Source organism: Myotis daubentonii, chromosome 15, assembly GCF_963259705.1.
Source record: "Myotis daubentonii chromosome 15, mMyoDau2.1, whole genome shotgun sequence".
In the NCBI taxonomy this organism is placed as follows: Eukaryota; Metazoa; Chordata; class Mammalia; order Chiroptera; family Vespertilionidae; genus Myotis; species Myotis daubentonii.
In genome coordinates this window covers 35,757,133-35,773,504 of record NC_081854.1, presented here as the reverse complement: position 1 = coordinate 35,773,504, position 16,372 = coordinate 35,757,133, and the positions used below count along the sequence as shown (strand labels likewise).

Below are 16,372 nucleotides of genomic sequence, written 5' to 3'. Positions count from 1 at the left end.
TTACAGTGCTCTTAGATAAGTGAATATTAATCTATCTAACTTTAATAATAAATGTTGCCTCCCCACTGTTGCTTTCTTATTTCAGATTGGCTGCTATGCAGCTATGAAAAAGAAAATCTATGCCATGGGTGGAGGGTCATATGGAAAACTTTTTGAATCTGTGGAATGTTATGACCCAAGGACCCAGCAATGGACTGCTATATGTCCGCTGAAAGAGAGAAGGTGAAAGAATGTGCATATGGACTTTCCCCAAACCTGGCTTTTGCTCTTCTTTTCGTTTAAATGAACCTTTTATTTGACTTGGCATTTAGTTCATATAAAATTAAATGAATAATCCATTTCCTGAAAAAGGAAGAATGCATATTCACCAAACACTGAATATTGCAGAATTAAAACAAGCAGAAGAGGAATTAGGGAATTGGGTCATGAGTTGTAAATCAAATGCCTAATCAGCTCTGTGTGGCCTTTCAGATTTGGAGCTGTAGCCTGTGGAGTTGCCATGGAACTGTATGTATTTGGGGGAGTCAGAAGTCGCGAGGACATCCAGGGTAGCGAGATGGTAACTTGCAAGTCTGAATTCTACCATGATGAGTTTAAAAGGTAATTATGAATTGTTTCACGTCGCTTCTGCAATTTTTTTTTTCCTTTCAAAGTCAGGTTTTAGGTTTATTTAGTTTTGTTTTCAAGTTACTTCATGGAATTGTTATTGGTGGGGTGTTCTCTTGTCCCCACCTGTTGCTGGTGGAAGTGGGATTCTTGTGATGTCATGAGAAAAGGAATTTTCTGAGACTTGCATAGGAGAATGAGAGATACTTATTTGCATGGAATTAAACCCCTGAGTTTCCAAGATCCCATCTCCCTTTGTCCCACAGGAAAAAGTCCAGCTGTATCTTAGCAGAGTTAGAATTAAAGCCACAGCCCAGAGCCTTCGTTCCATATTTGCACAGTCCAGCATTAGGCTAGGTTAGCTTGTGTTTCCATCTGCAATCCATTGTGTGTGGGGTCTGCATGGCCTGGGACTTCTCGGGCCACCTGGTTCTGGAGAGAACATGGGCAAGTGCAAAGAAGCAGGAGCAAAGAGAGAGAGAACTCCTTAGTCTTGGGATTTTGTACTCCCAAATTTTCATGGGCTTGCTTTGGCTCTACCCAAAGCCAATGATCTTCGTTCCCAGGTTAGAGTGACAGACCAGTATTTTCCTTATGTCACCCCACTTGACTCTACATGCATCCATCTTCCCCTTTGTTGAACCTCTTCCCAGTGTAAAATTGCAGCTTCCTGGTGAAGTTGCCAGATAGCCATGCTTATAATGTCTGGCCTTCCCTTTGCTCCTTTCCTATTAGTAAGTAGCTAATTACAACGTTAACAGAATTATCTCATCTATTTAGTATCTATGTCTAATGCATACTAGATATTGAACTCCTTAACTTAGCATATTTGGCCTTTTGTGATATGACCTTTGGCTTCTTTTTCTGCTACTGTTCAACCCCGTATATTTCCCCCCCAAACATGTCATGATTATCTGTGCTTTTATACTATTCTTTTGCCTAAAATTTCCCTTCCCACATTTATCCAGTTAATTTGGCCTCTTCCAAAACTCTGCTTATTTATCACTCTCTAGAGGTCTGATTGGGTTCCTCAGTCTGTGATTTCATAATACTCTGTACATGTCTTATTCTTGGATTGTAGTTGTTCACCGTAAGCTCCATCAGGGCATGGTCCAACCATGCCAACTTTAAAATCCTAGCTTCAGCTTTACAACTGGCCTGTATTAGACATTCAGCAAAATGCTAATTAACTGAGTGAAGTGTTGTGCCAGAGACTACCTCTGACAGGCTGCATAAATGTCTTATGGAGTGGGTAGCATTCTTCCCAACATCCCCCCCTCTTCCCTTCTCTCATAGCATTTTTGTTTTTGTGGTATTTTTTGTTGTTGTTGTTATAATCACTAAAGAGTATTCTGCCAAAACCGGTTTGGCTCAGTGGATAGAGCGTCGGCCTGGGGACTGGAAGGTCCCAGGTTCAATTCTGGTCAAGGGCATGTACCTGGGTTGTGGGCACATCCCCAGTAGGAGATGTGCAGGAGGCAGCTGATCGATGTTTCTCTCTCATCGATGTTTCTAACTCTCTATCTCTCTCCCTTCCTCTCTGTAAAAAATCAATAAAATATGTTTAAAAAAAAAAGAATATTCTTATTGCAGTAATATGTTCAACTCCTGCAGGGAAGCTGCCATGCTAAAATTAATCTTGTGATAGTGTTTCAGTCCTGTTACCAGAAGGGGGTGCCATAATATAATGTTTAATTTCACATTTTTTAAAAAGAATTTTTATGTATTTAGAGAGAGAAGAAGGGAGAGAGAGAGAAACACCAGTATAATAACGAAACACTGATGGGCTGCCTCTTGCATGCTCCCTACCAGGGATTGAGCCCGCAACCCAGGCATGTGCCCTGATCGGGAATCAAACCGGCAAACTTTTGGTGCAGGGGATGTTGCTCAACCAACTGAACCATACCAGCCAGGGCTCATGATTTTTCATTAGAGCAAGCAGTGAGCACTTACCAAGATTTTAGTAAAATGTAAAAATATTACCCAACTTAATGTATTGTAAATTTAGGGTATTTGCATAGCCTTTTTTCCCTTTCAATTACAGGGGTAAACTATCTTAGGAGAATTTATTAGACAAAGTGTGAGAACAGTTTAGAGGATGTTTGCTATGGTGGGGCTGGGAGGCAAAATTTCAGACTTTTCTAGATTTCTCTTCCTTAACATACTACTACTATGAGGGTTGACAGTCCAAGGTATGAAGTAGTATATTAATTTCCTGCCCTAATGAATCTTGAGATAGTCTGCCCAGTTTCATTAACCAGCAGTGGACAGTGTGTTTGGTTTCTGATAAAGTATTGATACAAGCTTTTTTTTTATATAATGGCTGAATTACTGTTTAGATAGTACAAGCTAGAGAGCTATAATAATCAAGGTTGGAATAATCAAGGTTGTTTATGATTTTACCATTTTCTGTCCCTGTTTTGAGTATATAGGACTTAAATCAGGCTGCAAAGTTTCTCAGTCTGCCCTTTATATTTCTATCAGGTTTCATATTTTTGGTTGATAAGCTTTAAATGTCAGTGTATTGCTTTCAGCTCATAATGGTTAAACATAAGAGAATTGCTCCTTTCTTGCTATTTAAAAGCTACCCACTCCAAATAAAGTGCATGTATCTTTAGTTTTCTTATTTCTAAGCTCTTCAATGTTAGTTCATAGATAGAATGAAGAAAGCTAAATTTCTGTTGTTAATATAGCATACAGTTCACCCTTGAACAACATGGGTTTGAACTGTGTGGGTCCATTTAAATGCAGATTTTTCCCCCAATAAATACATACAGCAATATAAATGTATTTTCTCTTCCTTATGATTTTCTTAACATTTTTTCTCTAGTTTATTGTTAGAATACAGTTTATTGTTAGAATATGTGTTAATTGACGGTTTATGTTATCAGTAAGGCTTCTGGTTAACAGCAGGCTATTAGTAGTTAATTTTGGGGAGAGACAGAAGTTATACACAGATTTTCATCCACAGGGGATGGTGTGGGGGTCAGTTTATATAGAATTCTTATTTGTTTAGATGACACTAAACACATTTGTACCTCTAAGCACCGTGTATTAACTCATTCAACTCATTTAATCTTCACAACAACCCTTTGCGTTATAGGTACTCTTTTTGCTCCTTTTATTATTTATGAGGAAACCAAAATACACAGAGGTTAGGTATCTGCCCAAAGACACACGGATAGCCAGTGGCAGAGCTTGCATTTGAACTCAGATATTCTGGCCCCAGAGTCAACCTTCTCAGCTCCCATACTATCTTGCTAAACATAGGCTTTCCCATAAATATCTATAGAAATAAAGTACCGTTTTTTATTCCTTAAAAGATCAGATGTTTCCAAGTATGTTATATTTGCATTCTCTGGAAACTGTTGCCAGATGAACAATCTGTATAAAATCGGATTTATTGTTTTTAGATAATCTCTTGTCTTTCCTGCCTTTGTTCCCTATTTTTAGGTTAAAACTTTCCTGGAAAAATGCCATATCTTATTATTTTCTGTGTTTCTGACTAAAAAAACAAACTGAAGCAAAGAAATTGCCATAAGTTAAACCCAGTCATAGGAACGACTTTGTCAGAATGACAGTGTCTCTACTCCTGTTCCTTATGCCCCCATTCTTTTACTAATCCTACCACCTCCCCGTTGTCCATACTCAAAAAGGTCCTCTTTGATTTCCCGTGCCTCACGTCTCATCAGCTGTCAAGTCTTATCTTCTTGTTTAAACTCTAATATGTTTTACATGCACCTCACCTTTATTTCTCTGCTCCTACTTCAAGGCATTCTCTTTCCTCTGTGCACGTCATTAGCCCCTAACCCTAACCCGTCTTCTCTAATCATCTCACCGACTTGTGCTTCTGAAGGAGTAATGTCACTCTGATCTATCGTCCCCTGCGGAAGAGTCTTCCTGTTTCTCCACTGCTTACCAAATCAAGCTAACCATGTTCAGCACCAGGACAGGCCTGCAGTCCCTCCAGCACCCTCTGTTGACAAAGCCTACCACTGCGTTTATCTTTCCCAGGAACCAGCTGTTGATGGTCATTTCTCCACCGTGTGTTTTCATTCCATTGGCTTCTGCTTCTGTCTATACTGTTCCTTTCCTTTTACTTAGGGTTTATTGTGCTCCTCCTTTCCTAGCTTCTTCAGGTAGAGTTTTTCAATTTTTTTATTTCTCTGCTGAAACCTCCTGTGTTTCATCATAAGCACATTTTTCTCTCCCTTACTGAGCAGAGTCATGGTAGCTGCGTTCAAGTCCCTGCCTGATAGATAATCTCAGCATCTGAGTCATCGCAGAGTTGGCGTCTGTTGATTATTTAGTCCCTTGAGAATGAGTTATTTTTCTGGCTCTTTTTTTGTTGAGTAATTTTGGATTGCATCCTGGACGCTGTGAACTGAACGTTGTCGAGGCCCTGAGGACTCTTATATTGCTTTAGAGTGCTGCTCTGAGATCTTGAGCAGGCAGTGGACTTGGTTAGACTCAGACTGCAGGCTGTCACATCCACAGCGGGCGGCCGCTCACACTCTATCCTTCAAGCCTTAGTTACAAGCATTTGTGGTTCTGGGGTCAAAGACTTGAGAATTGAGTGCCCATAAACTTAGGGGTTCTTTTCTACCTCTCATCTTTCAGAGGTACACACACACACACACACACACACACACACACACTTTAGTGATTCTGGTTGCTCTGTCTACCCTGATTCCAATGGCCAGAAAGATGGCAGGGTTTTCTCTCGGGGTTTCAGCTGTCCCAAGCCACTGCCCTCCGGTGAAGCTACCAAGGAATGGAAATACTCCACGTGAGATGCCTGTTCAATTTTCAGCATCTTCCCCAAATCTGCCTGCTTTTGTTCACATTCTAGGCCCTCGGGCAGTTTGTTGTATTTTGTCCAGAGCCTGTAGCTGTTCCTTGCAGGAGGATCAGCTTGTTAAGAGTTCCTTCCTGACCGGCCAGTGTGGCTCAGTGGTTGAGCATGGACCTATGAACCAGGAGGTCACGGTTCAATTCCTGGTCAGGGCACATGCCCGGTTTGCAGGTTTAGTCCCCAGTGTGGGGCATGCAGGAAGCAGCCAGTCAATGATTCTCTCTCATCAATGTTTCTATCTCTCTCTCCCTCTCCCTTTCTCTCTAAAATAAATAAAAATATGTTTATAAAAAAAAAGTTCCTTCCTCCCTAAAAGCAGAAACCTCACTAAAGCTTCCTCTTTCCTTCCTTTTTTTATTTTTGTTAATCTTCACCCAAGGATATTTTTTCTTTTGATTTTTAGAGAGAGTGGAAGGAAGGGAGGGGGTGAGGGAGGGAGAGAGAGAGAGAGAGAGAAACATTGATGTGAGAAAGACACATCAATTGGTTGCCTCCCACATGCACACTGACTGGGGTGAGGATCAAACCTGCAACCCAGGTATGTGCCCTTGACTAGGAATCGAACCCGAGACCCTTTGGTGCATGGGCTGACGCTCTAACCACGGAACCACACCAGCCAGGATTCCCTCTTTCCTTCTCTCTCCTGAGTTGATTTCCCCTTCTTCCCCCCATCCCTCCTTCCTTCTCTCCTCTCCTTGACTGTTTCCCCTCCTGCTCTCCTCTCTCTGAAGCTTGCTGCTATTGAGCCCTGCTGTATTTTGAAGTGTTGTTCTCAGGGAGCATTCTTAATCCTGAGTTACCAGCAGACTCATCATTATAGCCTCCATGTCTAAGCCATTCGCAGAGCCTATTGCACTGTGTTCTGTTGCAAACGTCTTTATATGGGAGAACGTGTTTTTCCTTTCATGTGACTCCTTGGGATTGATTCTGAGGTGATGTGTTTAGCACTTTAGTTCCTGTCATTTTACTCTTTTCTATTTCAAAACGTAAGCTAAAACTGGTCTACTACGTCTCTAGATATAAGCACAAGGACAAAAAAGTTGCTCATGACTGTTGAGACTTTGTCCCAGTGTACAGAATTCTGTAATTCTGACGCTCCAGCTGTCTGAGAGGGGTTGCTGCCACCAGCCTTGCCCACGGCGACTTCTCCTCACCAAGGAGAGGCTAGATCGGGATGCCCAGCCCTGGTCAGAGCCTCCGGACGTTGCCATGAGAAACCAGAGGGCAGGTCTCCACAAAAGCCCCAGCTCCCCTCTCCAGGGTTGGGAGGCGGGGGATGCTCAGCCCCTCTCACTGCAGCCTTTAGCACTTTGTCCCCCTCCTGTGTCAGAGCACTGAGCTCCACCCTTTTCTGAGAAAGCATGTGGACTGAAGGTGGTTTAATGTTTTTTTAATTGTGTATCTTTTTGTATGATTAAAAAAACTATATTTTGTACTTAACCAGATATATTTTCACCCCAAGTAGGGGATATTCTTAGTAAAAAATAAATAAAGTTTTTTAATGGCAAAAAAAAAAACAAAAACCTTGTGTTTAAAAACCTTGTAACTAAAGGCGTAACATTGCCTTGGCCATTATAAAAATCTACTTCCACTTAACGGTGCCTACTATGCACTAGACCAGTGATGGCGAACCTATGACACGCGAACTCATTTTTTTGGTTAATTTTTCTTTTTAAATGGCATTTAAATATATAAAATAAATATCAAAAATATAAGTCTTTGTTTTACTATGGTTGCAAATATCAAAAAATTTCTATATGTGACACGGCACCAGAGTTAAGTTAGGGTTTTTCAAAATGCTGACACGCAGAGCTCAAAAGGTTCGCCATCACTGCACTAGACACTATGCAAAGCGCTTTATGTTGGCAATTTCATTTCATCCTCTCAACAGTCACTTGAGGTTGGTGATGGTGTCTGGTATCCCTAACTTTAAAGATGACAGAACAAGACTGGGTTAGCTAAATTGTCCCAGGTCAACGAGGTGATAGGTGGTAGAAAAAGAAATGGAAAACCATATGCCTTTTATATCTGTTTTATAAGCAACAGCAAGTATGTGCTCCAGTTTTCATGTTAGTTTTAGTTAATTTGAAGCCTCAGCACTATATAAAATAGATCACCTAACCGTGGTCGGCAAACTGCGGCTCGAGAGCCACATGCAGCTCTTTGGCCCCTTGAGTGTGGCTCTTCCACAAAATACCATGTGTGGGCGCACGTACAGTGCGATTGAAACTTCGTGGCCCATGCGCAGAAGTCGGTTTTCGGCCTGGGAGAGTCTATTTTGAATAAGTACTGTTGATATTTGGCTCTGTTGACTAATGAGTTTGCCGACCACTGACCTAAGATGACTTTTCTGAAACCCAGGAAGTCTGAATTAGAGATCTGCTTTTGGTACATCATCCACATAGACCAGTTTCTTCAGCATTACTTATTCCAGAGAAGGATTATGTTAAGTTTTCAACTCTGTAAAATTACTCCAAAACATTGTATCCTGATGTGCTTTTTCTGCAGATAATGTAATCATAATTTCTTAATTTAGAAGTGACATTGACCTGCTAAGCACACGTGGTCTTCTAATGGGTTTGTTCAGAAAAGTTGTGTGTCTCCTCTGGGATTGGCCCTGCGGTGCATTTCAGCGGCTGACAAGGCATAGGGATTTTCTTCAACTTGTTTGATTCAGAGCCTGGGAAAAAATTAAATGTCGGGGTTTAGATACTTATATTTAGCCCTAAAGACAAAAAATGTGAATAAGCAAGTTAGTTATTGTAGTTCGACATTTCAAACTTTTTCTTTCAAAGGCCTATTCAGGTCCCTGTTTCCACTTTTCAGTGAAAGCTGTTAGATTTTTCACTTTTCCTATCAACTGTTCCCAGTCCCAGACAACTATTGGATACTAGTCAACATTCAGGTGTTAGATGATTCAATGGTAGATGAAGTATTTAGAAATATGGCAGCTCTTATTAGCTTTGCTTCTGACTTGTATAGGATCTTGGACAAATCATTTGCTTTCATGTTTCTTGAAATTCAAAATTATGGAAGTCACTTTTTTATAACAATCTTGGAATAGTATTCATTGAAATAAAGGTGCTGTTTGCAGTGAGATAGTTTTGCATTTTTATTTAGCATCGAGATGCTCTCAACTACACCTCTGGCTTATTAGACTCTTCATAGAGAGTTAGAGATACAGGAGCAATGCCCGTGCGTCTGTGTGCTCCAGCAATGGGTGTCGGCCTGGACTTCAGTGATTCTCAATGGTTTAGAGACATTTCCAAGGTCTGACTAATATCTACTCTGACCAGGTTGTGCCTTTAGCTATAAAAGGGAAATTGGTTAGATTACCGTGAGTGAGCATCATTATTCAGCAGTCTAGTTTGTGTGTGTGTGTGTGTGTGTGTGTGTGTGTAAGCAAAACAAACAAACAAACAAAAACACCCAAACTTTTATTTTGGAATAATTTTAGACATGTAGAAAAATTGCAAAAATAGAGTTCCCATAAGCTACTCACCCATCTTTTTCTTACCTTAACATCTTACATAAATACAGTTCAGATCTAAAAACCAGGGTATTAACATTGGCATATTATTAAGTAAACTACAGACTTTACTTGAATTTGACCAGCTTGTTTCCTGCTGTCTTTTTCCTTCTGCTCCAGAATCCAGCTCAGGGTCTGACAGTACATTTGGTTGTTGCATTTCTTTAGTCTCCTTTCATGTATGACGGTTTCCCAGTCTTCCTGGTCTTTCACAATACTCTTGAAGATTATTGGTCAGATTTTTAAAGGATGTCTCTTAATTTGGGTTTGTCTAATGATATCTTGTGATTTGGCTGTGGTTAGGCATTTGGGGGCAGGAATACCACAGTAGTGGTGCCATGTCCTTCTCTGCACCACGTCAGGTAGAACATGATGTCAGTATGTCGTGTTACTGCACGGCTGGTGTGGCTCACAGTTGAACATCCACCAAGAACCAGGAGGTCATGGTTCGATTCCTAGTCAGGGCACATGTCCAGGTTGTGGACTTGATCCCCAGTAAGGGGCGTGCGGAGGCAGCCTTATCAATGATTCTCTCTCATCATCAATGTTTCTATCTCTCCCTCTCCCTGCCTCTCTGAAATCAATAAAAAAAATTTTTTTTAAATATGTTGTATTACTGTGTTGCTAACCTTGATTACCTGGTTAAAATGGTGTCTGTTGGGTTTCTCCACTATGAAGTTGCTATTTTTCCCTTTATAATTAATAAATATCTTGGAAGAGAGAATTTATGAATATGCATGCATTGTTTTTCCTCAAACTCTCACCACTAATTTAGCACCCATCAGTGGACCAGCCTGCAATAGTTATTCCTGTGGTGTTTGCCCATGGTGATTTTTCTACTACTCTCATTTTTTCTACATTTATTAACTGGAATTCCCTAAAGAAGACCTGTCCCTTCTCCCTATTTTTTAATGTATTCAATTATTTATATCAGTATGGATGCATTGGTGTTTATTTTATTCTGAGTTATAAATCTGATGCGAGCCTTATTTGGTTGCGCAGTTTGTTCCAGCTCTGGCCATTGGGAATCGGCCCCCGGGTCCCTCTGACACACCCCATCCTTACTTAAGCACTTCCTCTCTGCCAGCACAGGATGCTCCAGGCTCATCTTGTATTTTCTGTCTCAGCTGTGGAACCAACCACTTCTTCAGGGAGCCCCAAATCCTTTTAGTGGTTATTAAATTGATTTTCAACAGAAGTGCTAAGGCCATTTAGAGAGGAAAGAAACATCTTTTCAGCTAATGATGCTGGAACAACTAGATACATATACAAAAAAGAAAAAGAACCATGCCTCTTTCTTACCTCATACCATACCAAAAATTGACTTGAAATGTATCATAAGACCTAAATGTAAAAGTTGGCACCATGAAATTTCCAGAAAAGAGCACAGGAGGAAAATATTTGCAGCCTTGGAGTAGGCAGAGATTTCCTAGAAGGACACAGAAAGCATGACCTATAACAGAAAAAAAGGATGAACTGGAATGCATCAAAATGGAAACTTCTGTTCTTCAAAAGGCTCCATTAAGAAAATGACGGCAGTCTACATACCAAGAAAAATTTTTGTGATGTATGTATCTAACAAAGGACTTGTGTCCACAAACATAAAGAATATTAAAGTCAATAGGAGACAGAAAACCCAATTTTAGCATATCTTTGAGCAGACATTTCACAAAAGAAGATATAAAATGGCCATTAAATACATGCAGAGACGTTCAACATCATTAGTCTGCAGAGCAGCGCATACCACTAACACAGATAAAATGACAAAGACTGGCGGTAATGCCAAGCAGACGGACTTCTTACACATTGCTAACCGGAATGCAGAGTGGCACAACACACTGGAAAATAGTGAGGCATTTTTTTTTTATCAAGTGAAATATACTTTTAACCATATAACCAATCAAGTTCATAACATAGGTTCACAAAAAAGATTTGCACTCTTACTGTCCAAAATGGCATTATTGCAATAACCAAAATTAGACACTACCCAAATGAGCATTAGCAGGTGAATGTGTAAACACATGCTGGCATGTCCATATAATGGAATATACTTGGAAATGAAAATAAATTATTAATGCAGGCGACACATGGGTGAATCTCAGAAACATTGTGCTGAACAAAAGGACCAGATTGAAAAGTGCATATTCTTTATGATTCAATATATATGACATTCTAGGACAGGCAAAACTAATATCTAGAGCAGGGGTGGGCAAACTTTTTGACTCGAGGGCCACAATGGGTTCTTAAACTGGACTCCGAAGAAGGAGCTGCAGCCGTGTTTCCCGACGTTGCCATGTTAACACTGCTGCTGGTGAAGGAGCGGAGGGGAGAGCAAGAGAACCCTCCGCTCTTTCGGCTCCGCGGGCCGGATAGAACAGCCGAACGGGCTGGATCCGGCCCGCGGGCCGTAGTTTGCCCACGGCTGATCTAGAGTGACAAAACAAATCACTTGTGTCCTGGCCAGGTGGCTCAGTTGGTGGAGTGTTGTCCCACACACCAAAAAATTGCAGGTTTGATTCCTGATCAGGGCACATACCAAGGTTGCAGGTTCATTCACTGGTCAGGTGCATACAGGAGGCACCTGATCGATGTTTCTCTTTATCTCCCTCTCCCTTCCTCTCTCTCAATAAAAGCATATCCTCAGGTGAGGATTAAAAATAAAGAAGTAAAATAAAATAAAAAGAAAGTAAATCAGTGGTGGAGTGTAGGGTTGAGATTTACTGATGTGATGTCTAGTACTGTTGGAGGCTCACCAAGTTTTATTGTCGCTGGAGTCTTCCTAGATGTGTGGTCATCCTTTGATGTCCTTAATCTTGTCCTTCTGTTTGTTTTCAGGTGGATCTATCTTAATGACCAGAATTTATGCATCCCCGCCAGTTCCTCTTTTGTTTATGGAGCTGTACCCATAGGAGCCAGTATTTATGTTATCGGAGATCTTGACACAGGTAAGAATGTGATGGTGATATTTGTCAGGACTGGTTCCTAGTGATTCTGAGGCATGTTCTCTCATCGCTGCTTATTCTGTGGTTTAGGTACCAATTACGACTACGTGCGTGAGTTTAAAAGGAGCACAGGAACCTGGCACCACACTAAACCACTCCTTCCATCTGACCTCCGCCGCACTGGGTGTGCAGCCTTACGTATTGCAAATTGCAAGCTTTTCCGCCTGCAGCTTCAACAAGGCTTATTCCGTATCCGTGTTCATTCACCTTGAAGAGGAAGCAGAGCCGAAGCAGAGCTCCTGACCAAGCACCATAAGGTGGCTCTATGCGAGGGGGACAGAGACGGCAGCCAAACCTTGCTCTGCGTGCCGGGCTTTGTGTGGTAACTCTGGTGGTTTTATAATGCTTAGACGCTTGAGCTTCAGCTCTTGTTTGGGAGAACATGTAACTGTTGACAAACTGCCTGGGAGGAATTAGTTCCTCCAGTTAGATGTGTCTATAGACAAATGGAGGCTAGTCAGTGTCAAAAGGAAGAGGGAAGTGAGAATTGGCATAATGGAAAATACTAAAGTTAAAATACTAAGGTGCGTTTTCCCTGAAGGGAACTCGTATCTGACTGCTGTGTACCTGGCTTTGGTAAACAAACAAACAAAAATCCATATATGCAAATCAACATACCCAAACATACCAAGACTGCTTTGTTCTGCACTTGGAAGGAAATATTATGCCTAACCCTGCCCAACAAATTAAGGATTGTGCCTAAAACGTTAGATTGTACTGTATGCCAGCTAGTCTCCATTTACTATTAGTATTCTGTGCTGAGAATATTTTTTAAACTATATTATGATGAATTGAAACTAAGATAAAGTTTGTTTGGTGACAGTCTATCTTAGTAATGTAAAGACTCAATAAATGAGTGAGTCAAGTTGCAGCCCTCATGTGACTTTAAAGGAAGTTGCTAAAATCTGTGTTAATTTAGATTAAGGTACGTCATGCCATACTTTCTGGGTGGTACTGGTGGAGTTGGGAAGGGTCTCAGCAGTGCCACTCGTCCTTCAGTTCATCAGAACCGTTTTATAAATCCGAGGCCATTAGAGAGTAGGAGATTTTATAAAAGAAAGGCCTGAGTCAGACAAATAATAAAGGTCTGCTGTGACTACAAAAACATACAAAAAAACTGTCCAGGCAAAATACAAAGGGATCAAAACTTTTTTTAAAAAATCTGTCTGAAAGCACACACAGTCTTGTTTACTACTGTTTAGGATTTGAAAACTTGTCTTAGAATGCGAACATGTGTTCAGAATCTAGTCTTTGTAGTAGAATTTTCTCAATGCCGTTCACTAGTAAGAGATTTAGACAAATTATGATAAAGTTTGGCTGGTAGAATTCACTACCTCAACCTAATTTCATTCTGTTCATAGTAGAGCAAATTCATCTTTTCCTCCTTTCCTATCTCTCACTCCCATGCCACTCTACCCACTTTCTATGGGGGGAAAGTCTGTCATTAGTAGCATTTATCTTTAAAGATATTTTGTTTCCCATTCAAATTACACCACCTTAGTGTGAAATCAGGGACTTCAAAGTGCTTGATTGCTTCATCATTTGAATTTTATGCAATATCAGGTTTCTAGTCAATTGAATATAGAATTCTTCATTTTTAATTGTTTTCTACAGCTTTTTTCTCTCTCTTAGAATATGGCTCTATGCACAGCATTTTGTCATAAAGATTAATGTATAAATGTATCTATCCTCTGGTTGCAAATTTGAGACCAGGATTTTTTTAGGAAACTGCTATATGGAATGTTTGTATGTTGTTAATATGCATATGAAATGTCGCTTGTGTTTTCCCACCATGACAGAAAAAAGAGTGAGAGTTTTTGTTGTTGTTTTTAATACCCATTAGAAGTCAACACAATGCTATCAAAGTTGCTGAAAGGAGCCTTGCCTGTGGGAGTTCTAAAGAATGCTGTGTTTGGCTCATTTACTCTCCATTCTGGCAGAAATGTTGGTAAAAGAAGGTATGAGGTTTTTATATTCTGTGTCAGGGCACGAGGCCAGGTTTGCCACACATTTATGTAACAGTCAGATTCAATCTGTAAATCAAAGCCGGTCTTTTTTCTTTGTGTTGTGTACCAGTCAACTGTCCACACACTTTCCCAAGGATACTTTGGATATTTATTAATCAAAGCAAGCTCCATGGCCACTGCAAAGAAAGAAAACTTGCTTTTTACAATTAGGTATCAGTTTTAGAAAAGATAAATTGCTGAAAAAATGAATTTGCTTTGGTAAAATATCTTGTACAGAACACAATTTTGACATTCAGAAGCTGCAGATGAGGTACATTACAGTGGTAATTGATATCTTATTAAAGCCATGACAATCAGCAGTTCTCTCTTTTTTTAAAATTTGTGAAGTTTAAAATTCTTCCCGGTCTATGCCAGGCCTTTCCAAGGAGACAGTTCATTGTCCAGGCGTGAATGGGTCCCGGATGCAGTATTGTCAGTGCCTGCATGACTTGGTCAATTCATTTTATAAAGTATTTTTTTAAATTCAGTTTGATGACACTATTGCTGCAGAAATTAGGGAATGTTTTATAAAATAAACTTGCCACATAATATGGGATGCAACAACTAACAAAAGCTGTTAAGTGCCAAACTGTTTTTTACTATATATAATATAAAAATATTATGTTGGAGTGTAGGGATGTATTTAACTTTATTATGTTCCAAAATTAACCATGACTTTTTTTGTAAATTACAGTTATTTCAGTATTGTGAAATAAATTTTAACTTATTTCATGCAGGTTTGTGTTTTAACATTCCACTTATGACTTGAAACATCTTTTCTTGATAAATTTTTGATACTTCTTTTTCCATAAGGCACTTTTACCAGGAGTATGTTGGAATTGGCGGCTAAGGATAGATCTTAAAATTTTAAATATAATATCTTTGGGGGAAGTGCAATTTATTTTCATTATCCCACCAAACAGAAGGAAAGTTGTCTCAGGTTAGAATAAGTGAATATTTAAAGGATCTCTCCTATGCTACAGTCAAAAGTAGATTTGTTTGTTTATTTGTTTAACACATCCAAATGCAGATTTTTTCAAAGATTTTTAAGTGTTTAATTTACAGTGAAGTTTTGTGTGATTTTTTTTTTGTGATAGTACTTATATCCTGTGAGAGGAAAAGTGTGAGAAGAGAGATGAGAGAGCGCGAAAGCGAGAGAGAGAGAGAGAGAGAGAGAGAGAGAGAGAGAGAGAGAGAGTGTGTGTGTGTGTGTGTGTGTATGTTACGTGACTTGGTAAGTCTGTTTGTGTATGTTTCCTTTGAATTGTAGTCCAGACTACGTATATTACTGTCTCCTGGTGCTTCAGATAAATTCTGAGCCTGTGGCCCTTCAGTTTATACTACTGTGTTACACTCATGTTGAGTGTAAATATTGATACATTTGTAGTTTTACTTGGTGTTTGCATTTCTTTTCTTTAGTGGGATTAAAAACAATATTTACCAACTAGTAGTTGGTATACTAAAGATTTGGCCTAAGAAATTTCTAAATTCATTGTGTATTTCATTAATTCGTTATTTCAGTAGGCTTTTTTCAAACTATAACAACCAAAAAGGGACATTTGGGGGATGTTGGACGGTGTATTGTCTGTATTGAAGTGTTCTATTATATTGCACTACCACTTTAATATGGCACTTTCTTCAGTGGTGCTTTAGAAGTGCCTTTTTAATCATAAGTGTGGGGGGTTCCCTAGATGATGTACAGGAAATACATTCTTTATGCTGACATGGTAAAAATAGGGCTGACTTTGCTATGGCACCTCAGTTACTCATGGCAGTGAGTTAGGTTTTTAGAGAAATACATTAGCTGCCTTGGTTCATTGGGGTTCCATTTGAAGCGTTCCTACTTCAGTGTACCAAACCAGGATCCCAAAATGTTTTTCAGGGACCACTAAAAACACTGCAGTATTACCTTCCAGAATGTTGGCTTTCTTGACTCAAGAGGAGGCCTCCTGTGGTCAGATGAAGACATTTGATTATCTGGGGAGAGAATAAGATGCACTTCACTGCACATTGCATCAATTTAAAGAGTGCTGGGACCCCCTTAAAAAGCACCTGATGGAAGGGAAGGGCGAGGTTGTCCTTGTTCAGTGGCTGCCCCTCGAGCCTCCGAGCCTTGGAGGAGGCTTTGATTAATGCAGAAAAGCCTGCTTTGGGTTTTTTCAACAAATTATTGAGCACCTGCTAACAATTCTGCTTGGATTTCTGGGAAGCAGAAGAGTGAGGCAGATGTAGCACTGCCCTTCCTCTGGATTGTAAAGTCCTGTGGGCAGGGCCATCCCTTAATCATCTGCGAATCCCAGTGCGTGCACACAGTAGGCAGTCAATAAATTTTGATGGGTGAATATAGAATGCTGTGATCAAAGTGATGTTCTTC

The 16,372-nt window shown here is 40.0% G+C and overlaps 1 protein-coding gene across 2 annotated transcripts in view; it reads left to right on the top strand.

Annotated features, from left to right (window-relative positions):
- GAN (gigaxonin) overlaps nucleotides 1–14,734 on the top strand; it is a 56,394-nt gene extending 41,660 nt beyond the window's left edge. For both annotated transcript variants that reach the window (XM_059667302.1, XM_059667303.1), the window contains 4 exons: nucleotides 86–222; nucleotides 472–600; nucleotides 11,826–11,935; nucleotides 12,023–14,734. In XM_059667302.1, the coding sequence (XP_059523285.1) occupies nucleotides 86–222; nucleotides 472–600; nucleotides 11,826–11,935; nucleotides 12,023–12,204 (558 nt within the window). In that variant the 3' untranslated portion in view covers nucleotides 12,205–14,734. The remainder of the gene's footprint in view (nucleotides 1–85; nucleotides 223–471; nucleotides 601–11,825; nucleotides 11,936–12,022) is intronic.
- The last annotated feature ends 1,638 nt before the right edge of the window (nucleotides 14,735–16,372 follow it).